Here is a 25406-nt window from a genome sequence, read left to right on the forward strand (position 1 = left end):
AAAGTCCAGGAAAGAGATGACTACAAATATACTCAGTCATTGAAATTACTAAGGCACATTTACATCAACCTAACCCATCAAGAAGACTTCGTAATTCCCCAAACTATTCCTCAGTTTGGAAATCATGGAAATTCCCCTGCGAAACTCCAAATTTCATGGTCAGAGAAACAACGTGAAATAAAGTTTGTACGTATCAATAGCATAGATTATTTGGTTTGACATTGGATATCCTATGCTATATTATATAAAGATGCATCACGAAAAAGAAATCTAGAATCAGCATAAATGATATTTTGTTTAAATTAAAGCTCAAGAGATACGAACTTCTGCTATGCACTCACTTTGACATCTTTAAAACTCGACGAAACTTATTATATGACAGGAATTGAGTTTATATTTTGCAACTATAGGTGAATGCATTTAGCTGATTTTATTTTTCCTACAGCGTTCGTTTTTCTGTATTTATCATTGTTTATATTGACTATTGAGCGATCGATCTATCCATTAATCTATCATTCTATATACTAACATGTCATTGTATATATTAACCCGTCGATCGTTGTATTAACCACTCTGTTGTTATATCTATTAACCTGTCGATCATTGTATCTAATAACCTATCATTGTACCAATTAATATATCAGTCCATGTATTAACATGCATATCGTTATATCTATTAACGTATCATTCTATCCATTAACCCGTATATCATTCTATATCTTAATTTGCATATCATTATATATATTAACATGTCGATCGTCCTATTAACCTGTCTAGCGTTATATTAACCAGTTCATCTTTGTATCTAATAACTGCATATCATTCTGTATAACTTATATATATATATATATATATATATATATATATATATATATATATATATATATATATATATATATATATATATATATATATCTGTTTTTAATTTGATTTATTTACTAATCTGTAATCTGTCTATATTTTTATATACCTATTCTTTTTATTAATGACAGGTAAGGTCAGAACCCTTCTACCGCTAAATTTGTTATTATTTTTTTTCATACCCCTAATTTTGTTATACTGCTAATTTTGTTATACCGCCAATTTTGTCTGCAAACAGCAGTCTGAAGAGTGTAGGTTGTACGTGTTTGACATTTATGGAAAACAGTTTTTTTTCAAGTTGCAGAATTATTTTATACGATTGAAAGAGGTGCAGGCTCCAGCAATCACTAGTGCAATTTTTGGATGTTAACATATAACACACTAGCATTATCTGTCCTACAATAGTAAGGCAAGTTACTCCTTTCTACCCACACTTAAATTTGTTCTTTCATATTTTCAGGTGATAAAATTAATTGACAGTTCGAAATACCTTTTTATTAAAGTGCGCTCGAATTTTTCAATATTGCTACGGAATGTTAGTCATTTACTTTAAACTGTTTTTACTCTTAGGTTTGCTATTCGTATCGTTTGTCTTCCTAATCTAAGTTATAAAGACAAGTATAGACCCACTAGTTTGAAGAATGACGGTTGAAGGTACAAATGAATTGCAAAACATTAAGTCAATACATTTATTAACTCCACTTCTAAATTACTAACGATAACATGTCTATCGTATACATTAACATATAACTGTAATAATGTGTATAAAACATCAATTACCATGAACATATAAAATATTATACATCTTGGACACTGAATGAATTCTAAACAAGTTTGGTTACTGTAGATGTACAAAACGATTCCTACAATAACATGCCAGAATCCAAGAAATTTATTTAAAATCTACTTTCAGTTTCATAATCTGATCAAATACTGAATTAACAGAAAACCAACTTAAAGACAACATAACTTTAAAATCTACTGAAACAATTGCAAACATTTTTTTATCCCCAGCATATAGTTCCAATAGTTCCGCTTATCAGACATGAAAAGCATTTGATTAACTAATTAATAATAATAATAATAATAATAATGCCAAATAATACGATTCAGCAAAATTTCAGCGCCTAATGTAAACTTAACAAAATGTAAAATGTTCCAGTTGTGAAAAACATAGGGAAACAATATAGGAAATTTATATTCTGGTATACAATAGTTTCTAAGTCAGTATGTATTTCAATGTATATACACAGTATCACCATTTCTCAAGGATGAGCTTATACGTACATGTACATACATATATAAATATAGAACCACGTATATATATATATATATATATATATATATATATATATATATATATATATATATATATATATATATATATATATATATATATATATAACAGTTTTATTCAATCTTGGGTCGGGAAAATATGCGGGGGAAATTATATTATGAATGTTCAGAGCATTATTTTATATAGCTGATACCACTGTATGCTCAGATATGACCTTTTCTTCCGAATTAGACTCTCAACAGCATGTAGAATGAACGTGCTCATTGTTCAGTATAGTATGAACACGATTGCTTACAGACATGACCAAGGTAAGATATATGCATATCGGATTTTGTGTGCGAGCAAAGACACATGATTGCTTACATGACATGACCAAGGTGAGATATATGCATATCGGATTATGTTTGCGAGCAAAGACACATGATTGCTTACATGACATGACGAAGGTAAGATATATGCATATAGTATTATGTGTGCGAGCAAAACACACGTGATTGCTTACATGACATGACCAAGGTGACATATATGCATATCGGATTATGTGTGCGAGCAAACACACATGATTGCTTACATGACATGACCAAGGTGAGATATATGCATATCGGATTATGTATGAGAGCAAAGACATAATTGCTTTGTTATGTATATGTGATTTAATTTATATTTGATTGAATTTAATTGTTTGTTTGTAAGTTTTAATTTTTTTAAATTCCATTACATGTTATAGTATTGTAATTTTATTTACTGGAATTTGACATTTTCCAGAAAATGGTTTGACCTGACTGGTTTTTTTTTTATTCGTAAACATCTAAAATTATAAATTCGTATCTTAATGCTGACATAGTTCCTGACCTTGATTCAGAATTAGTAAGAGTTGGAGTAAACAACTTCTTTTTTTAAAATCTTTTTTTATTGTGGGATTTATTGAGTGAAATCATTAGTTTTAGTCAAGGCCATACTGGGAGTACGTGACAAACAACATGTATCAATTAGTGTTTCCCAGAGGACTGGCCCACATTCAGGCATCTGGTTTGCGCAGTAGTCAAGTTTAATAGTGATGTATTGAGAAATAATTTTAGGTGGGCTTTTAAATACTTCGACGTCAAGGTGGTGTTTTTTCTGTTGTGACCCGTTGGAGTTAAATCTTAGTTGTCTTCAAATTATGTGGATTCTAAGAGATTAATTATTTTCTCTGGAAATATTTAAGTGCACATACAAAATTATTGGACAAAGACATATTGAAATTTTATTCGGAATTCAAACATAGGAATATTATTTTTTGTGGTTCAACAAAGAACTGTAGATACATGAGTACTTTACTGGCTACAGTATACGTCATCGCCTTCCATTATGGATTTTCGTCGGGACTCGAACTCATTAGAACATTTTATCACTAGGACTTCTAATTTTTAAATTTATAATTATTCTTGAATTTTTTTTGGATTTGATTCTTAAAACCGTGAGTTATAATTTTCATTTTTACCTTGTTTTTCTAGAAAAAGAAATTATTTGTTAAATTTTACAAAGCTTTTTCTCTTCACTTGTTTGTAACTATTTAAAAGAGACTAAACACGCAACAGCTTACAGACATGACCAAGGTGAGATATATGCATATCGTCAAGGGGGGGGATGGATTCCTGGGCAACTTTTACTTTCTTTACGTGCAATATTTGTAAATAGTGTGAAACCATCAACATCCCTAAAAATGAAGTACACTGCCATGTTATACATTTGTTATAGTTAAATATATGGACAAAATAATGGAATTAATAAATTATCAAACCTTACGTGTATTATTTCTAATGAACAGTTTATAATAAGCGATACCCCGAGGCGGGGGGGGGGGAGGGGGAGGGCGCCAAATACCCTTGCACCGGCTCTGCTTATATCCTTACTGATTCCCATAGCAACCAGATCCTTTAATCCATGGTCATTTAAATCATATATTATCTTACCGAAAGCATACCATATCACTTGAACTGACAAAGGGACTGTTGGTGACAAGAAACCATATCGCCTGGTGAAAGTGGATAATAAATGGGTTCAGAGGTGCTCTAATGATTTTTCAAACAAAACATGGCTCCTTTGCCAGAAGTACGGGGATAAACGACCTCGTACCTCCGTTCTCCCAACTAAAATGTACCCTTTCGCATCTGCATTAATATTATAGATTCGACAACGTACAACCTATACATGTACTACTAAGAAAATGTGTTGTCAAGGCTCGCCTTTAACATTTGAAGAAGTAAAGATATTAGTAAAATGCCTGTATGATGATACATTTACATGACAAAAATTCAGTTACAATACATTAGACAAATTTATGCCGTATCTGCTACGAAGTGACTAACTACTAATATATAGAAAGCATGCAACATGTGACAGCGTTAAAAAGGCACTTGCATACGCATACAGTTACCTTATGCAAGTTTTGCATAACAAACCAGCTGCCGAGGCATTTGGGGCTCTGTACCGTGTCTTCATATTTGTGTTTAATATTTATTTATCTACGAAGGCAATTAGGGACAATCGCTCGTTTTAAACTGAATTGTTTAGGAAAGTTATATCTATTTTAGGTCCTTATTTTGCAACATAACTCCGAGCGTCTTAAACATTAAACAAAATAGTTCTCAGAAATGCAAATCATCACTTAAATGTTACATCTGTAGTATTTCAAAGACATAAAGTATTTTGAAAGCCATAATTTACCTGTTTAACCTAACAAACGCATGTAAACATAACTTTTCTCTTCAACAATACTCAGAGTTCTTCTGATGGTATAATTCAGTTTCAACTTTTTGTTGCATATTGATATTTCAATATCTCTTTTGTATGTAAATAGTATATCTGTACTCGATTGGAGAAAAAAAGTAAAGTTATCACTTTTAAATTCCAAAACGGAAATATGCTGTCAAAAGGATGTAGTTTTTTACAGCTTCAAAAACGCCCCTTAAACAGCTGTTTGATTGACTGCATAAAAGAAACTACAGACGTATCAATGTGTACTTTCGAAACAACGAATTATGATACATACCACATTTGCATGCATGATGCATAACATATTTGCATCGTGATATATACCATATTTGCATCTATGATACATACCATATTAACATCTATGATACATACCACATTTGCATCTATGATGTATACCATAGCTGAATCTATGATACATACCATATTTACATATATATGATACATACCACATTTGCATCGATGATACATACCATATTTGCATATATGATACATACCACATTTGCATTTATGATACATGCCACATTTGCATCTATGATATATACCACATTTGTATCTATGATATTTACAACATTTGCATCAATGATACGTACCACATTTGCATCAATGATGCGTACCACATTTGCATCAATGATACGTACCACATTTGCATCAATGATACGTACCACATTTGCATCTATGATGCATACCAAATGTACATACGCCTGGACTTGATACATCACTTCCTTAAAATTATACATCTGTAACTCGTAAATTATTCCTTAACAAAGTATGATCTTGGCGTACAATGCAAATAATATAACTGGTACTATAAAAATAAAATGTTATGCTCAGATAAATAAATCCGTGCAAACAAAAGCCAGATTTATTACAACATAGCAGTTCCTACAAAGCACAACTACCGTAGTTATTCTAATAAATACCCCTCTAGATGCAATTTTGCAAAGGGTTACGCGTTAAATATTGTACATCACTGTTTGACTGAAAACGTTCGTAATTTAATATGTTTTGATTTTTCTAACGGTAGCTGCAATACTCACCTAAGGTATTTATTTTTGGACATATCATAATGGATAAATACAGATCTATAAGACTCGATAAAGTAGGAATTTCATTTTCGTTGAAAAAAAAAGGGGGGTGGTATTAGAGAGGGGGTTTCTATTGGAATAACTGCGGTATTTATTTTATTTACATTAAGGAGATTTTATGGATTTCCTATTTGTGTACATCTCAGTTATGAACATACTGATCTTTAGAGAAAAGAAGCAATACTAAGGGATCCTTGAGCCATCGCTTTGTAAATATTTTGAAATTATTTTTCTCAGGAAGTTCTTTCTTTCAGCTTATTTTTCTAACGGTATTCTCTAGAGTTTCGGAAATGTTCAACTCACTAAAATAGAAATCATTACAAACCATTCGATCATTTCGTGATACCACCTAAAAATGACCAAAATTTTGCAACATATCACGACTGAAAATCAAGCTAGATTTGTGTGGAGCTTAAAAATGCAAGGCGATTAATTTCAAATGGAAACGTGGCTGATTCATATAATATGTGCGTTCTTAGTAATTCTATTTAGTATACACAACATGCAAACATTTAGCACAACTGCAGATGTGAAACTATAAATCAATTAGAAATGAAGTACATTAAATAGTTTCATGAAAAGAGTTTAGCAAGTTCAGTGAAGCAATGCACGTTTGTCATTTCAAATTTTCTTGAGGTTGTTTTATCGTATTTGATATGGAATTGGGAGTACGGGCACGTGATCAACGTGAAACTCAAAGTACATTTGCTACGAGAGCAATAATTTGAGCATCATCAAATACATCATCATTAAAAAATATTATTTCAATCATATTAATTTAGTGATGTGATGGAGAAATGTGTAAAACGCCTTGTTGTACATATCGAGCGATGTAAGTGACAACAAAAATGCACTAGGATAAGTTCATGGAGTATACAATTTTTACTTTCCTCCCTTTACTTGATGGCACGTTTTTTTTTTTTTTGTTCTATTAACACATGTGGAGAGAATTGTGTGTATTTGTCACTATATAGTTTGAATGTAAACATGATACATACAACCGAATGAAACTGCACTCTTGTACCCAAAAGATACCTTAAGAAAATCTATTGTTTTTAATAATTCATCTCACTAGGACAGTATGATATTGCAAAATTATGTCAAAAACATGGCTCATTGTGTGAAATTTAAATCTATCGAATACCTTTGTATCACCATATGAATGTTTCACATATAAAATTCTTTTCGCAGCCTACCTTTGCAATTCAGATGACTTACTAGGACACAGTCGCGTCAAAGAACTTTCTCAGTTTCATTCAGCAGTCTCGCATGACACTGAGAGACGTATGCTTAGATCTCGTTAGAACGATTTCAGTTTTGCATGCTTCTAGTTGAGCAAGAGTAATAAATTCCTATAGCAGCTTGATACCCTGGATGGAGATTCGGTCCAACTTGGGTACAAATGCAGGTTACATTGATGGAATACAGAAATATATGCTATGTTCCTTCGGCTAAACGGCTTCTTTTATTCATTAGATACATGGAGACAGACGAAACAAGGTTTGATATTGCTAGCCATGATATCCTTTTCTAGCGAAATCGTGAAAAAGCTTCAGGTGAAGTTTTTATGTTTGAGAAAATCATATTGCTTGGAAATCATATGTTAACTCTATCGACATCTGTAGATCTGGCAATCATTTTACACATGGGCGGCATTTAGATGGTCACCTGCCAAACTAACGTCATTGCAGGTTACCTTGATTTCATCTATTTTCGTGTCCCTCGCTGGTTTTAGTAGATATCGAATTCTCTGAAAGAAAATATTGTTACGGAGTTAAAATATGGATGCAAATTCTGTCAATGTACGAGAACGAACAGTAGTTGAAGAAATAACAGTAGCATCAGCAGTAGCAAGAGCTTTTGTTATTTTGGTGGTGTTGGTAGTGTTGGTGGTGTTGGTGGTGTTGGTGGTATTGGTGGAAGTAAAGTATTCAGCAGAGGTATAATACTAATAATAGTAGTAGTGGCCAATAGTAATGATGGTAGTTCTGGTGGCAGCTTTAATTAACAACTTTTTATATAAAAAAAATTGAAGATAGAAAACATCCTTGGATTAACTGACATCCATTCATCAACCCATGTCTCAACGGTTGCATCTTTATTGCTGGATGCAGCTCCCCACCCCCACTTAAAATAAGTGAATACAAACGGAACGTTTAATAAAGTATGTTTTTCTTTACAACGAGGAGGTAAAAATATTGCCCTGGAAACGCTTAAAATGCAGAAGCTTCTTTGGTTTCCCTTACCCCCACCCCGTGTTCTCAGCTAAGAAACAGTTCCATAGACCCCTTGCATACGTGTTTAAACACACACACAGACACGCGCACACACATACACACACTATTTCTGGATCCACCACTGCAATCCATCTACATATGTCTACGAACATATATGCATACATGCTGCGTGGATGCTTGACCTATTTCAGATATATCTTCCCCTCAGGTACATATCTAATACCTAAACTTTACGCTTACTTCTAAAAGTGTTCCCTCCGCACGGTAGATTTGCACCACGGCAAACAAAGGTATGCAAAGTATACTGGAGCAAGCGATTGTCCAGCCGATTATATTAGCCGCCAGTGGGTACTGGTAGTCATCGTAGTCCAGTGGATGATACAAGACCAACCCAAATATCATAATGAACTGAAATAGATATAAATGTATAATGAAGTATTTGCAATGTTTTTACAGAAATGCCATACTAATATAAAAATCGCATGGTTCTCAATATCTAATACGTTTCAGTTGAAAACGAGTTGCAGCCAAAGATTCATTAAGAATTTATTGCATTTAAAGTTACGCCAGTCAGCAATGACTACACGATGCAGTTGTAAAAGTTCAAAGTTTGTTTTAATTATAATTTACAATAGTTCGAATTATTTTGCAATAGTAAGAGAAAAGAACGTGTTCTAGTTGTATTAAACTCGACAATGTGTCTCTTGTGTATGATTTTCATTCGACCCATCTGTAAAGGGTACAAAACAGACTATGTTCCGATACAGACTGATATATCTTTTGCTGGTTCAAAAAGCAAAAGAGTACGCTGTTCTTCGTGCATGTTACGCCATGAATATCAAATCAATACAAAAGCTGGTACGTCTCATAAAGTAATCAGTATTTTTCTCGATGAGTTTTAGGCGAATGTATTGCAAACTCGACTTACACATATGAAAACGGGTGCGATGAACTTCCAACACACACGCCAGTATATTCCAGGTTTGAAGCCAAGCATCATATGTATATCTCTCGAGAAGCGTTCCACCCCTGGAAATGTTACAAGACAATTACTTTTAAAAACTACTCGCCAGTGTCAACGTTGACTTCATTATTAAATTCTAGATATAAGAGAAAATAAATATTCCCAGCACAAATCACGTGAATTGTTTTACAGAACTTTGTAAATTGCAGCAACTTTGTATCAAGATTTGAAAACAGCGAATTGAATAATTAAAGTTGAACACCATCAGCACTTTAATTTATTAAGAATGAAGGCAGTGAGTATCGTGCATGCCAATTAGAAGCCTATATCATGCAAAACTTGATTTCTAGGGTACATTTAGCTTAAATTAGAATAGAAGATCCTTGTTTATCTGTATAACTGAATTCAGGTTCAACTATGCATTGATTAATATATATGTAGCTAGTTCTAAGTGATGCATTGATTCAATGTATATGTAGCTAGTTCGAAATGATGGAATTTAAACGACATCTTAAGTTTTCACTATGTTGAGAATAGAAGTTTTACACACACAAAAATTGAGTGACAATGATATCATTCATACACTTATATGTCCCTACTCTGCCAGCTAGCTGCGTATTTCCGATAAAATACTAATGGTGTGAGAGCTGTATTAGTCGAATAAACTTGTCGTCAAACAGATGCGCGTTTACACGTACCATATACCCAGGAAATAGCAACCGTTTCACAAAGCACAGCAAACAATATGGAGTAACCAGCAGCATATGCATCCATTAGTCTTACGACGTAGGCACCTCCCTAAAAATGCAACAGAGAAAACAAAATTATATATTAAAATATATTGTTTTCAATGGATAACTGAAGTTATATTCCTATCTGATTAAAAGACGTGTCCGGCATCTATCTATATAAGCACGTGCTGAGGGTTAAGAGTTAACTTCTCTTACATTGCTCGGGCTCTGCGGCAAATATACAGATTTCGATTCCGCTAACCGCACACCCCTAATAATTATATAATATTTGACTTCTTTATTACAACAGCGAAAAATTGTCAATTATAAAAAGGAACAAAAATAAATAGTTGACGAATAACTAATCCTTGCCTATGAATAGGATGTTCATATAAGGGAAAAGTTGTTACAATTAATATTGTTGGATACATCAAATAAGTTAGCAATCAACATCTTCGGCGAGATTTGTTTTATGTGGTGCGTTGCTGATTCAGAATGGAATTTACTTACTTGAGCATATATATTTAACTGGTCCCAAGAAACGATAATGCGGTTAAATAAAATCAGGCCGAACCAATAATTGAATAAAACATGCAATGCTAACCTGCGTACAGAAGGCAAGCCCAACTACAAAGTATAGGGTAAACAGAAGAGCGACAAATACTTCCCGATGACGTCCAATTACAGGAAACTCGTCTGAAACGGCTGTTATAATGGCCTCAGACCCTCCAAACTGTACAAATAAAATGGCATCATTATGGTACAACTTTGGGTTCAAGCAAACATTTAACACGTTTACAATAAGAGCATTAAACGTAACAAGTATGTAGTCAGAGTACAACTCCATTATAATGAACATTGTTCTCCAACTGATCAATCACTTCACACGTGTGTCGAGTTATATTGACTACTGTTGTAGAAACTGGTCATATTTGCACAAAAAAGTCCGTATGTTGTACGAAGTGGGCACTACCCTTGTCCCATAAATATCAGCTCTATCTTATCAGATCGATACTGAATGATCGTCATCGATATTGAATGATCGTCATCGATATTAAATGATCGTTATTGATATTGAATGATCGTCATATGCATTACTTTTCCAGTCAGCATTTGTTTATCCACGACTTCACTTCTGTACTTCGATATATCTCTAACCGTACTTAGTGGAAAGATATAGGAATCCATTTCCACTGAAGCTGGTAGCTGAAAGGCCGTCTGCAAACTCAGATCTGCATAGCACGATTGCGTTCCGGTTCCTCGTATTCTCATCCTTTTTTTTAATGACATCCATAATGGACTTTCTGGTTTTATTGCATTATTTTTCCTCAAACAGTTTGTGGGGTTTTCTTCTAGTTGTTGTGCAAAATACCCACACTCACATCAGTTGTCAGTAGATTTCTGACCAGCAGTATGAGTGATTTGCCTGGAATCTTTTTATTTAAACCGTTTAAGATACAGGGCCATATTGCATTATATTACCATGAAAAGTATTGTCTTTATTCATGTAGAGGATTGCTGTATTAATGTTAAAAGCATAGTTTCCCTGAACGATTTGCTGCTGATAAAAGTCTTGGCATTTCTGGTCGCGTTAATATTACATGTATCGTACATATTTATCAGTGATAAGTAAAATGGTCATTATGGTTAAAAAAAATGGATAGTTAAAAATAACTTTTGGGGTTTTACTTCAGATACCTTTGATACAATGTCCATACTCTGTAACTACGAAGCTTTTCAAAGCGCTATATTTGGCTTGGTAAGATCGGTTGCATGATCATACAAGTGACGATAGTCTGAAACGGTATTTGACAATTTGGATGCAAAACTAGTATTTTCTGTGCATAGAATACAAGTGAATATTTCCTCAATATATCACCAAAATGATAATGTTTATGGTAAGATTCTTTAAAAAGATTACAATGTACTTTAATGATTTCTTTGGTAATTAGTGCTTTAATTTTTTGGAAAATCGCCCTAGAAACTGGAAAATTACACAAAACAGCTTTTGGATTGATGCTGTATATTTTTCTATTCAAAGTGAAATCTCGTTGATTGGGACTATTTCGAAACATTTCAAATGACCTTTTCCTCTCGACATGTAACTTTTCAATTCAAAAGGCAACCTGTTTGGGAGCAAAGACCCCCAAGATGAGCCTTGTCCCTTCAACAAGAAAGTTTATTTATATTCTATCGATATTCATTTTTTTAATCTTTGCTTAAAAGATTAAGACAATTTTCCGGTTGCAATCTGCAGTGATCCGGAATACGCCAGTGGCGTTTTAGATAGATTCATCTTTGATAGTCCCTTACCGAACTGTCCAATCCAAGTGTCAGCAACATCAGAAAGAACATTATAGCCCAAAATGTTGCGCCCGGTAACGTGGCAATGGCAGCCGGGTACACGATGAAAACTAGTCCAGGACCTGATGCAAATAGAACAATAGACGTGAGAAGGCGTGGTAAACTTGCAGATTTTCCACAAATTTTGTATTTCTCAAAAGCATTTCCAAATGTGAGGCGTAGACATAGTTTGTCTTATATTTTATTATAGGAAAAAGGGGACAATAATCAACATTTTATTGTCTTGATGTTTATTTAAGGTAAGGAAGCAGATTTCATTATAGTCCCATGTCATCATTTATATTTCATTATAGTCCCATGCCATAATTTATATTTCATTATAGTCTCATGCCATCATTTATATTTCATTATAGTCTCATGCCATCATTTATATTTCATTATAGTTCCATGCCATAATTTATATTTCATTATAGTCTCATGCCATCATTTATATTTCATTATAGTCCCATGTCATCATTTATATTTCATTATAGTCCCATGCCATCATTTATATTTCATTATAGTCTCATGCCATCATTTATATTTCATTATAGTCTCATGTCATCATTTATATTTCATTATAGTTCCATGCCATCATTTATATTTCATTATAGTCTCATGCCATCATTTATATTTCATTATAGTCCCATGTCATCATTTATATTTCATTATAGTCCCATGCCATCATTTATATTTCATTATAGTTCCATGCCATCATTTATATTTCATTTTAGTCCCATGCCATCATTTACATTTCATTATAGTTCCATGCCATCATTTATATTTCATTATAGTTCCATGTCATCATTTATATTTCATTATAGTCCCATGCCATAATTTATATTTCATTATAGTCTCATGCCATCATTTATATTTCATTATAGTCTCATGCCATCATTTATATTTCATTATAGTCCCATGCCATCATTTATATTTCACTATAGTCCCATGCCATCATTTATATTTCATTATAGTTCCATGTCATCATTTATATTTCATTATAGTCCCATGCCATAATTTATATTTCATTATAGTCTCGTGCCATCATTTATATTTCATTATAGTCCCATGTCATCATTTATATTTCATTATAGTCTCATGCCATCATTTATATTTCATTATAGTCCCATGTCATCATTTATATTTCATTATAGTCCCATGTCATCATTTCATTATAGTCCCATGCCATCATTTATGTTTCACTGTAGTCCCATGCCATCATTTATATTTCATTATAGTTCCATGCCATCATTTATATTTCATTATAGTTCCATGCCATCATTTATATTTCATTATAGTCCCATGCCATCATTTATATTTCACTATAGTCCCATGCCATCATTTATATTTCATTATAGTCTCATGCCATAATTTATATTTCATTATAGTCCCATGTCATCATTTATATTTCATTATAGTCCCATGTCATCATTTCATTATAGTCCCATGCCATCATTTATGTTTCACTGTAGTCCCATGCCATCATTTATATTTCATTATGGTTCCATGCCATCATTTATATTTCATTATAGTTCCATGCCATCATTTATATTTCATTATAGTCCCATGCCATCATTTATATTTCACTATAGTCCCATGCCATCATTTATATTTCATTATAGTCTCATGCCATCATTTATATTTCATTATAGTCTCATGCCATCATTTATATTTCATTATAGTCCCATGCCATCATTTATATTTCACTATAGTCCCATGCCATCATTTATATTTCATTATAGTTCCATGCCATCATTTATATTTCATTATAGTCCCATGCCATCATTTATATTTCATTATAGTTCCATGCCATCATTTATATTTCATTATAGTCCCATGCCATCATTTATATTTCACTATAGTCCCATGCCATCATTTATATTTCACTATAGTTCCATGCCATCATTTATATTTCATTATAGTTCCATGCCATCATTTATATTTCATTATAGTCTCATGCGATCATTTATATTTCATTATAGTCTCATGCCATCATTTATATTTCATTATAGTCCCATGTCATCATTTATATTTCATTATAGTCCCATGCCATCATTTATATTTCATTATAGTCTCATGCCATCATTTATATTTCATTATAGTCTCATGCCATCATTTATATTTCATTATAGTCCCATGTCATCATTTATATTTCATTATAGTCCCATGCTATCATTTATATTTCATTATAGTCCCATGCCATCATTTATATTTATCACGTTGCTTACTAATATCTTTTTTTCTGAATAAATGAAACCAACGATGGATGGATGGATAGATACACACGATTCTGTCAAAAATAAACCTTATGAAGAAACAAACCTTGAACGTTCTGAGTGTTTTCCAGGAAATGTAGAAACAATATGGCAGATTTCATCATTTAAAAGACGGGAAAAATCTTTAAATACTTTAAAAATAGATGAAAATTCCTTATTGTACAATTTAAGAAAAACTACCTTTCTAAATTAAGTTTAAATCTAAAGACACACACACACATATATATATATATATATATATATATATATATATATATATATATATATATATATATATATATATATATATATATATATATATATATATATATATATATATATATATATATATATATATATATATATATATATACCACTCTGGTGGCGTAAGTGGTTAGAGCGTCCGCCTTGGATGCGGGGGATTGCCGGTTCGAACCCAGGCCGAGTCCCACCAAAGACTTAAAAATGGTACTAGCAGCTGCCTCGCTTGGTGCTCAGCATTAAGAGGTTAGTGTTACGATCGGTCTGCGTGGTGTCAGGATAATGTGACTGGATGGGACATGGCGCTAAATGTCTGCAGCATGATGCCCCAGTGCTAGACATCACTATAAACTGCCACACGGAAGACAGCGTAGCGATATGACTTAAATTGTTAAAGCTACTTTAAAAATGCAAAAGCACACAGACTCCTTAGTCTGTGTGTGGCTATGTACAACAGATTCATAAAATACCTTCGGTGGCAACCTTCTGGATGGGAACATTTGCTTCCTCTGACATGTAGCCTAAGATCATAAAGATGACGAATCCGGACATGAAGCTGGTGCCACAATTGACAGCACTGGTGATCAGAGCGTCCCTGTTAAACAGAGTGATAAACAAATTACTTTACTCAGTTTACTCTGATTTATCTTAAACGTCATTGCTATATTTAACCTTAAATAATATTTTATTCAAATCATTGGATGTTCATATTGTACACTATTGGAGGATTATTATTATTCGGAGACTGAAAATAGACTCTTGTAGATCGTCATATATATAATATTCGCAGAGTACCAAATTTCAGTCGTATGACTGGTATTCTCTATAACAAACTACCGACTGTATAACGATGTCCTTATAAGCATTTTCTAAAGGCAGTCTGGAGACTGTGACAAGTGCACTTTTGTGCATCATCAATGAAGAAATATTACAGCGCAAAAGCAAGTTAACGTTCCTAAATGAGTATATAAAAGACGAATCAATACCTAAATATTAAATCATTCAAATATTAAAATGCTCCTCAAGGAAACTGACGAAAATTAATCAAATGTTTCGCTGTTGGTACACAAAAGGTCTTCACATCTGGATATCAGCATATTTTAATGTATTTTTTCGTGTAATATAAAATATGCTGTTTTAAGGCCGATCCCACGTGTAATTACAACATATTTTCTCATTGATATTCAATAGTTTAATCGTGAATTCATCAGCCAACACAAAGACAGACAAACACCTCAGATTTGCTTACTTGTATACGTTGTTGTGAATCGGATTATAGCTGGCAAAAGCAAGCAACACACCAAACCCTGGACCCAGGGAGAAGAATACTTGGGTAGCAGCATCCACCCATACCTGTTGTAAAAAGGACAAAGCTGACACATGCAACAACATAAAAAGTGATACATTCTTATTGTAGACAGTGAAATCTTTTGGAAGCCGATACCAACAAAGGGTCAAATTGTAGCGCGTCTGTAGCCCGCCCAGTCGTTTTCTATTCAAAGGCTCTTTACCTTCATCACTTCAATGGACCTAGCTATACTTATCTTAGTACCAACATTCACCAGGGATGAACGTACCACGGGCTGATGTCGCATTTAGTAAGAGTTACATCTTTTCAATATCTCAGGCCATGGAAACCGGAATAACCTTTGGACTAAAAAGCATCCGGCTGGTTCAGGTCGCAACAATTAGGCCGTTAATACTTTTTCATTTGTCAAAATGTCACACAAATGTTGAAGATCTTTATTCCCCATCTCCCGACAACGAATAGTACCGTGTATGGTACATTAGACGTCCGCCCCTGTGTCCAAGAATCCTTCATATAAATAAACGTTTTGTGCAGAAACCATTTTGGCAATGACGCTGACCTTTGACCTTTTGCTTTCACAATCGATAAGCTTCTTAATTACCCGAAATGCAATTCATCAATAAAATGAGGTCAAGGCACCCAATATAAAACTTCCTTTTGGTACCGAATTTCTTATTATTATTTCAGTAACAGTGTCCTTGACCATTTATCTGTTAAACCCCAAGTCAACTGGACTCCCATGCCATCCATACAGTCTGGTAAAGAATGATGGAGAAGTCCACTTACTGTACTGAAACTATTTTTCGTCATCGTGTCAGAGTAACCTTGTATCTTTGTAGCCAGAAATCGATAAGGTTCTTTCATACCCAAATTATAAGCCATTCACAAAGTTCAGTAACTGTTCAGTAACTGTTGATTGTGGACAACAAGAGTCTTTGTGCGGAAAAGAAATTGGTAAAAAACAGCAGACGGAAGGACACAATCATAACATAATAACATTATGGCGGCATATACAACTTTAAATTTCAAATTGCAACATAAATCACAACTGTATGTATCAATTTAAATAAATATCGTTGTTTCGACCCTGACACAAAATTCCATTTACTTTAACAACGTAAGTGACATCAAATTAATTTTATCAACATAAACGGTTATTTCCCTTCCCAAAGCAAATTATATTCCATGGAGTTATTTCCCTTCCTCAAACCTATCCTGTTTCATGGAGTTATTTCCCTTCCCCAAACCTATCCAATTCCATGGTGTTATGCCCTCACTCACCAAGCACATTACATTTCATGGAGTTATTTCTTCCTTCACCGAATATATTATATTCTATGGATCTATTTCCCTTGTCATGGTAGGATTCAAATCCGCACCCTTTCGGTCGTGAACACTGCATGCTAACCATTGAGCCACCGCGGCTCCATTTCAAAAGAAGGAAGAAGTCAACTAATTTATATATTTTGTCATTCAAATCCTTTCTATTCGTCCCCTGATGTTCATTTTGGGTTCATTTACTTGCATGCTAGTTTCAAAAGTTACAAATTTTCTGGAAGTTACTTCCAACAATGAAACAAATGGGTTCTATGATCACTCCTGCAAGTTGTAAGAGGCGACTAACACAGAAAAAAAACCTGTTCGTCGTGGGAACTTACGTCCATTGTAGATGGATTCGAGGATATCGAGTGTAGTACAAATGAGAGGCCGATTTGTTGCAACTCCAATACAATGTGTGTGTGTGTGTGTGTGTGTGTGTGTGTGTGTGTGTGCGATTTGGATTTTTAACGTAGCTTTAACACTTTTTCAGTCATATCATTTCGATGTCTTCAATGTGATGTCTAGAACTGAGGCATCATGCCTCAGACTTGTAGCATCATGTCACATAAATGATACAAGGGTGACCAGTCCTATCTCTTACCTCTTAATGCCGAGCGCCAAGCGAGGCAGCTGCTAGTACCATTTTATAAGTCTTTGGTATGACTCGGCCGTGGTTCAAACCTGCGATCTTCAGCATCCGAGGTGGATGCTCTAACCACTTAGGCCAAAGATAGATGTCCAAAAGGGCCTTGTATGATCAATCGAAATGTCAAGACCATCCGTAAGGACTAGATCAATGACACATTCAACTTCTATGTATTTCTAGACTTGTAAAGGTCACTACTGAGACTTTGGAAAACAATGCCATTGCACTGCGAAACCCTACAGAGGGTAAAGCTGAGGTAAGGGGCGATTGAGCAAGGATTCCAAATAACTCGAGGTTATCAGTTTCGTTAACTCTGGCATAAGAACACAATGAATCAGCCTTAATCTTATGCCCCTTCTTTGGCTTCGAGGTGGATGAGGAACATTGGTGACGAAATAATTGCCTTCAATGGAAAACGAAACAAAACAATGAAATTAGCAATTAATTGTTCTGAATCCTAGTCTATAAAAGATCAGGGAAAATTCCACCAGTGACTTGGAAGAGACAAGGAATGAATACGATTTCTCACCATGGCGTCGATTGATCAGAATAAAACATTTCCGAAACTCCTGCCTCTTGAAAATGCAAATCCCCTCTGAGATGGCTACGGAGCCAAAGTGTGGAAAACTCTGGGGTCGGGCCAGAACGTGACAATTAAACCTGCTACTTTCACATTGATAATATGATTCGTCCAAACCAAAAGCATTTTGTGCAGATACCCATACAAGTCTGTAACTCATGTTGATGTGCCTTGAGATCTTGAGAGTTATATGGCTGCAGTGAATCTGAGATGATTGGAATCACGAATCTCAGAACGCCTTCTATTGAAACGAATCAGCATTGACCAAAATGAAAAGTTGCTTTTCACCAACAATTAAATTTTGACATTCTAGTTTGCTACTTTGCTGGCTGAGTGGTCTAAGGTCCTTGCCTGTACAGACCACTCACACATCTTACCTACGTCCGTGTAAGTTCCAGTCTGAGCTCAAGGAAATGGGTACGAAGAAAGTTTGGCAGGAGTGCTTTAACTCCATAATCCTTTTCAACAACAAAGCTGACTATGATTAAGACAGAAGGGTCATGAAAGGTGAAAATTTTATGTCTAAATTGCCACATTGACCAGTTTTCTCATTCCAGGGACTGCCAGAAGTATAACGAGAACCAGACATAATTCTTGAAGTATGATAAAGGCATATTGTTTACTTGGGGCATACAATAAGGTCATGTTAATGCTGATGTGCCTTTAAATCCTATACAACAGCATATATTTATATTATTTATTCGTTCGTTTATTCATTCTTTCCTTCATTCTTCTTGTATTCCCTCATTCCCTCATTCATTCATTCATTCAATCATTCATTCATTCATACATTCATTCATTCATTCATTCATTCATTCATTCATTCATTCATTCATTCATTCATTCATTCATTCATTCATTCATTCATTCAAGGTTTGATTTATTGAAGTGGAGAAGCACTAAACGTACCTCTGAGTTTGCTAATCTTGAAAAGTCAGGTGTGAGGTAGTATCTGACGCCATCTGCGGCACCAGGAAGGGTTGCTCCCCTAATCATTAGAACAGTCAAGACCACGTATGGAAATAAGGCTGTGAACCATACTACCTGCAATATGAAATATGATATGGGCAAAACTTATCAAAAAACAATCAATTTAGAAACAATGTTAAGACACTCATAGTAATTAAAATTTGATGTTGAGAAACTTTCTTACAGCCATATTCATTTACATGCCGGGATAATGTCATTTATATGAAGGGCTAGTATCATTTATATGCCAGGCTAGTAGAATGTATATGCCGGTCTAGTAACATTTATATTCCGGGCTAGTATCATGATATGCTGGGTTAGTTATTTTTTATATGCCGGGCGTGTATCATGTATATGCTGGGTTAGTATCATTTATATGCCAGGCGTGTATCATTTATATGCCGGGCGTGTATCATTTATATGATGGGTTAGTATCATTTATATGCCGGGTTAGTATCATTTATATGCCGGTCTAGTACTATTTATATTCCGGGCGTGTATCATTTTTATGCTAAACTAGTAAAAATGTATATGCCGGTCTAGTAAAATTTTTATTCCGGGCTAGTATCAATATATGCCGGGTTTTATCATTTATATGCCGGGTTAGTATTATTATATGCCGGGCGTTTCATTTATATGCTGGGTTAGTATCATTGCTATGCACGGTTAGTATCATTTATATGCTGGGTTAGTATCATTTATACGCCGAGCGTGTATCATTTATATGATGGGTTAGTATCATTTATATGACGGTTAGTATCATTTATATGACGGGCGTGTATCATTTATATGATGGGTTAGTATCATTTATATGACGGTTAGTATCATTTATATGACGGGCGTGTATCATTTATATGGTGGGTTAGTATCATTTATATGCCGGGTTCGTATCATTTATATGCTGGGTTAGTATCATTTATACGCCGAGCGTGTATCATTTATATGCCGGGCGTGTATCATTTATATGATGGGTTAGTATCATTTATGTGACGGGTTAGTATCATTTATATGACGGGCGTGTATCATTTATATGCTGGGTTAGTAATATTTATATGCCGGGTTAGTATCATTTATATGCCGGGCGCGTATCATTTATATGCGGTGCGTGTATCTTTTTTATGCCGGGCGTGTATCATTTCTATGCTGGGCGTGTATCATTTCTATGCCGGGTTAATATCATTTATATGCCGGGCGTGTATCTTTTCTATGCCGGGTTAGTATCATTTATATGCCTGGCGTGTATCATTTATATGCCGGGAGTGTATCATTTCTATGCCGGGTTAATATCATTTATATGCCGGGCGTGTATCATTTATATGCCGGACGTGTATCATTTATATGATGGGTTAGTATCATTTATGTGACGGGTTAGTATCATTTATATGTCGGGCGTGTATCATTTATATGTTGGGTTAGTATCAGTTATATGCCGAGCGTGCATCATTTATATGCCGGGCGTGTGTCATTTATATGCTGAGTTAGTATCATTTCTATGCCGGGTTAGTATCATTTATATGCCGGGCATGTATCATTTATATGCCGGGCGTGCATCATTTATATGCTGAGCAAACATCAATTCTACTGTGGTATAAACAAAAATTGTTGTAAAGGAACTACGAAGAGATTAGGAAGTGTACATGTTTAACAAGAACATTCGTGTCAAATATTTGCTAAATGAAGCGTCACATTTCATTAAATGTTCATTTCATTTATATCAAGATTTTAGCAGAAATATGCATTTGTTTTTCAATGCAACTTTAGCGTAAACAACATAAACCAGATAAGAAGTTGTGTTATTCTACATCCGATTATCGTTGCCCGCGTTATTATTCATCCGATTATCGTTGCCCGCGTTATTATTCATCCGATTATCGTTGCCCGCGTTATTATTCATCCGATTATCGTTGCCCGCGTTATTATTCATCCGATTATCGTTGCCCTCATACTTCTCTTATTCCGCCTCCTCCTCGTTGTCATCATTATCCTCCTCATAATTACTTCATAAATAGCAACATTCTCCTCAACATAATTATCATCATTCATTCTTTTAAATAAGTTTATAAATAACATTTTTCTGTATAATTGTGTCTGCTCTTTTCAAGACATAAAGGTGACAACATATCGTGGTCAACAGCGAAAATGTGAAATCTAAATAGAACATTTTATTTGAAAGAAAACATTTGCATGTTGTGTGAAAAGAAACCACTTTAATAGGTCGCAATAATTGGGTTACAGAAAAAAAAAACGTGTTTTTTCAGAATACCTTGCCTGACATTTTGATTCCTTTCCACAAACTGAAGTAACAAATGATGTACACTCCCAGCAGGCAGAGAACCATTTGCCACTTTATCTCCCCAACGTCAAAGATCCCTCCACTTCTGTGCAACTCCAGCATTTTCCGCCTACGGTAAAGATGGTTTGAGAAGTTTGAAGACAAAATCAGGCAACGAAATATCCAACGTTAAATAAAGCGAAATTAAATATACATGGGGAAATATAGCAACAATAATGGTCTGAATGCTTACGTATGTATGTATGTATGTATGTATGTATGTATGTATGTGTGTGTGTGTGTGTGTGTGTGTGTGTGTGTGTGTGTGTGTGTGTGTGTATAGATGCATGCATGCAGGCAGGCAGGCAGGTAGGTAGGTAGGTAAGTAGGTATGTATGCATGTATATATGTATGTATGTATGTATGTATGTATGTTTGTTTGTATGTATGTAGCTTTGCATGTATGTATGTATGTATGTATGTATGTATATGTGTGTGTATGCATGTATTTATGTATGCATGTATGTCTTCCTCTCTCTCTGGTCCTTAGTGATAGGCACAATAATCCCTTCTTTGAATTTTGATACACAACTGGGGGGGGGGCTGACAGACAGACAGACAGAAAGACACATAGATAGACAGACAGACAGATAGATAGACAGACATATAGATAGATAGATAGATAGATAGATAGATAGATAGATAGATAGATAGATAGATAGATAGATAGATAGATAGATAGATAGACAGACAGATAGATAGATAGATACCTACTCGAAATATTCTGCTGCAGGAAGCGTTCTTTTAGAAATATCTGTTGCTGCTGTGGAGTTAGTTCCGTTAACTACTAGATTCCCCAAAACATTTGTTACGTTTCTCGCAAAATTTGTCACACTTTCCGTCTCAGCATTTGTTATAATGTTCAGAGTTCTATTGTCTCCAAAATCGCTGGCATTATCAATTGAATCACTAGTTCCAAAAATGTCAAAACAATTTTTTGTATTCCATTCGTTGCCACATGTGGTCCATGGGAGTTCAGACGTGAAGGAAGCAAAGAAAAAATGCAGAGACCACGCTATCACAACATTGTAGAAAAAGTCTGTATAAAAAGCTATGAGAACAACTGCCCATCCGATTCCTGAGAAGAAAAGGAAAACTAGATTTTTGTATTTTAAACACGTATGATAATATGGACCAAAACTCTTAAGTCCAGAACATCAACAAAAGAGACAAAACTCTCAAATATCGTTTCTTAGGCAAATAAAATCTGATCACTGTATCTCCCTGTTTGTCCTGGCTGCACTCCCCTATATTCAATGGCGTCTGAGTACCTTTATTGATATGTTTCATTAAAAACAATTAAAACCCCAAAGTCCGAAAAACTTATTTAAACTAAAATTTCATTGACGTAGCAGAAAAGTCGTATCACATCATCTACCTACGGACAAAACATTCTTCTCAACTGTAACTTGCCATTTTTCTCATCTTTCCAATAATATTTATATTGAAATAAGTCTATGTCCAAAAATGATATTTAAAACATATATATTTAAGATCCGAAAATCACTCATTATCGTGGAAGTCTAATCGGATTATATACATTTCGCTAGGTATATGCTTAATAAATTTCAAAACGTTATGCTAAGTACTGTTTGCGTTATCGTGACCAAGTACTTTAAGGGAAAGATGTGCATATGTGCTTATAAACGGATGGACATGCCCGAATCAAGATGTTCCCACAGTGGGCAAAGCAACACAGAAAGCGTGGTAAAGATACGTGTTATGGTTGCAACATTGCGATATTTATTGTCTATTCTTGTTATAATGCCTCATGTGTTTCAATCATATTTTGGATATGTATTGATTACTACGGAATGCGAAAACAGAAGAAACAAGAATCTCGTCACAAAAATGAGAAACTATACATTGTAAAAATACGTTTTAATCTGAATTAATCATTTTTAAAAAATTATGTATTATATCACAAGCAGGTAACACAATCTGGGATACATTTCGATAGTCCCAAAGTTCATTGGTCCAAAGGTTCTCTGGTACGAAAGAAAGATTTACTGTTTCGAAGGCTCATTGTTTCAAAGGGTCATCAGTCCGAAAGAGGGGTTCAAAGGTTCTAAGGTTCATTGCTCCGAAATGATTTAATATAGATGTTAATTATTCTGAATGAAGGGTTCCATAGTCTGAAGGGTCCATAGTCTGAAGGTTCCATAGTCTGAAGGGTTCAATGGTTTCAAAGATTCAATAGTCTGAAGGTTTCAAAGTCTTAAAGTTCCATATTCTGAAGTTATTGTTGTTGTAGTGTTTAACGCCATTTTTCAGCACAAGATAGGCTGTACACGGACAGTATAAATTGTGGGGGAAGAATCTGGGAAAACCCCGGAAAGAATCACTGAACCACGAGAAGTTACTGGCAAGCTTTCTCACATAGCAACCCGAGACTCAAAGCCACGCAGAAAGAGTTGAGATGGCCGTGATTCCCAACGGTGAGGGCTTTTGACCTCTCGGCCACTCGGGGCCCCGCCATAGTCTGAAGGTTCCATAGTCTGAATGTTCAGCAGTCTAAATGGCTCCATAGACTGAAAGTTCAATAGCCTGAAGTGTTCCATAATCTGAAGGTTCCATAGTCTGAAGGGTTCCGTAGTCTGAAGGTTAAATAGTCTGAAGATTCGATAGTCTGAAAGTTCCATTGTCTGAAGGTTCCAATGTCTGAATGTTCCATAGTCTGAAGATTCAATAGTCCAAAGGTTCCATAGTCTGAATGTTCAATAGTCTGAAGATTCGATTTTCTGAACGTTCCATTGTTTGAAGGTTCCATAGTCTGAAGGTTCCACAGTCCGAAGATTAAATAGTCTGAAAGCTCCATGGTCTGAAGGTTCCATAGTCTGAAGGTTCTATAGTCTGAAAGTTCCATTGTTTGAAGGTTCAATAGTCTGAAGGTCCCATAGTCTGAAGGGTTCCATAGTTTGAAGGTTCCATAGTCTGAATGTGCGTTAGTAACCGGACCAGTCAAAATATATTCAAAATAATGAATGTTCGAGCCGATCATCCCATTTTCAAACACCTTCGGATCAAGTAACCATCAGTCTTGTGCACCCATTTTTCAAATCTTTTCCGGACTAATGACCCTAATTTAACCTTTGAACCTTTATCTTACAAATTATCAAACCTTTGGTCAATGAACCTTCGGACTATTAACACCTAGATTTTTCGACCTTGCGAACCTTGGGAACAACAGAACTTTGGGCTAAAATAATCGGAAAATAGAACTCCTGAACAAACATAATTCTGACCTATGACCCTTCGGACAAATAAACCTTCGGAACATCGAGAAGTTACCCAAATGTTTGGCATCAAATGATATTTACAAAAAGGGCTAACGTAAAGCATCGATTCATAGTTAAATATTCACACTAAAATTTGAATTGTCGAGAACGTGTCGCATCATTTGGCAGCACCTGTTTCAGAATCAAAGTAATAAGTAATATTACTAAATGAGAGAGAGAG

The 25406-nt window shown here is 34.6% G+C and overlaps 1 protein-coding gene across 4 annotated transcripts in view; it reads right to left on the reverse strand.

Annotated features, from left to right (window-relative positions):
- Positions 1-1536: 1536 nt before the first annotated feature.
- Positions 1537-25406, reverse strand: part of LOC149775212 (sodium-dependent dopamine transporter-like) — a 178817-nt gene continuing 154947 nt past the window's right edge. For all 4 annotated transcript variants that reach the window (XM_089943045.1, XM_089943047.1, XM_089943048.1 and 1 more), the window contains exons 6-16: positions 22662-23025; positions 21879-22017; positions 19556-19690; positions 16041-16144; positions 15262-15386; positions 12246-12358; positions 10537-10665; positions 9900-9999; positions 9166-9266; positions 8478-8645; positions 1537-7750 (exon numbers count right to left, since the gene is read on the reverse strand). In XM_089943045.1, the coding sequence (XP_089799171.1) occupies positions 7640-7750; positions 8478-8645; positions 9166-9266; positions 9900-9999; positions 10537-10665; positions 12246-12358; positions 15262-15386; positions 16041-16144; positions 19556-19690; positions 21879-22017; positions 22662-23025 (1589 nt within the window). In that variant the 3' untranslated portion in view covers positions 1537-7639. The remainder of the gene's footprint in view (positions 7751-8477; positions 8646-9165; positions 9267-9899; positions 10000-10536; positions 10666-12245; positions 12359-15261; positions 15387-16040; positions 16145-19555; positions 19691-21878; positions 22018-22661; positions 23026-25406) is intronic.

The sequence above is a fragment of the Sinohyriopsis cumingii genome, chromosome 19 (genome assembly GCF_028554795.1).
Source record: "Sinohyriopsis cumingii isolate HCF-2022 chromosome 19, ASM2855479v2, whole genome shotgun sequence".
In the NCBI taxonomy this organism is placed as follows: Eukaryota; Metazoa; Mollusca; class Bivalvia; order Unionida; family Unionidae; genus Sinohyriopsis; species Sinohyriopsis cumingii.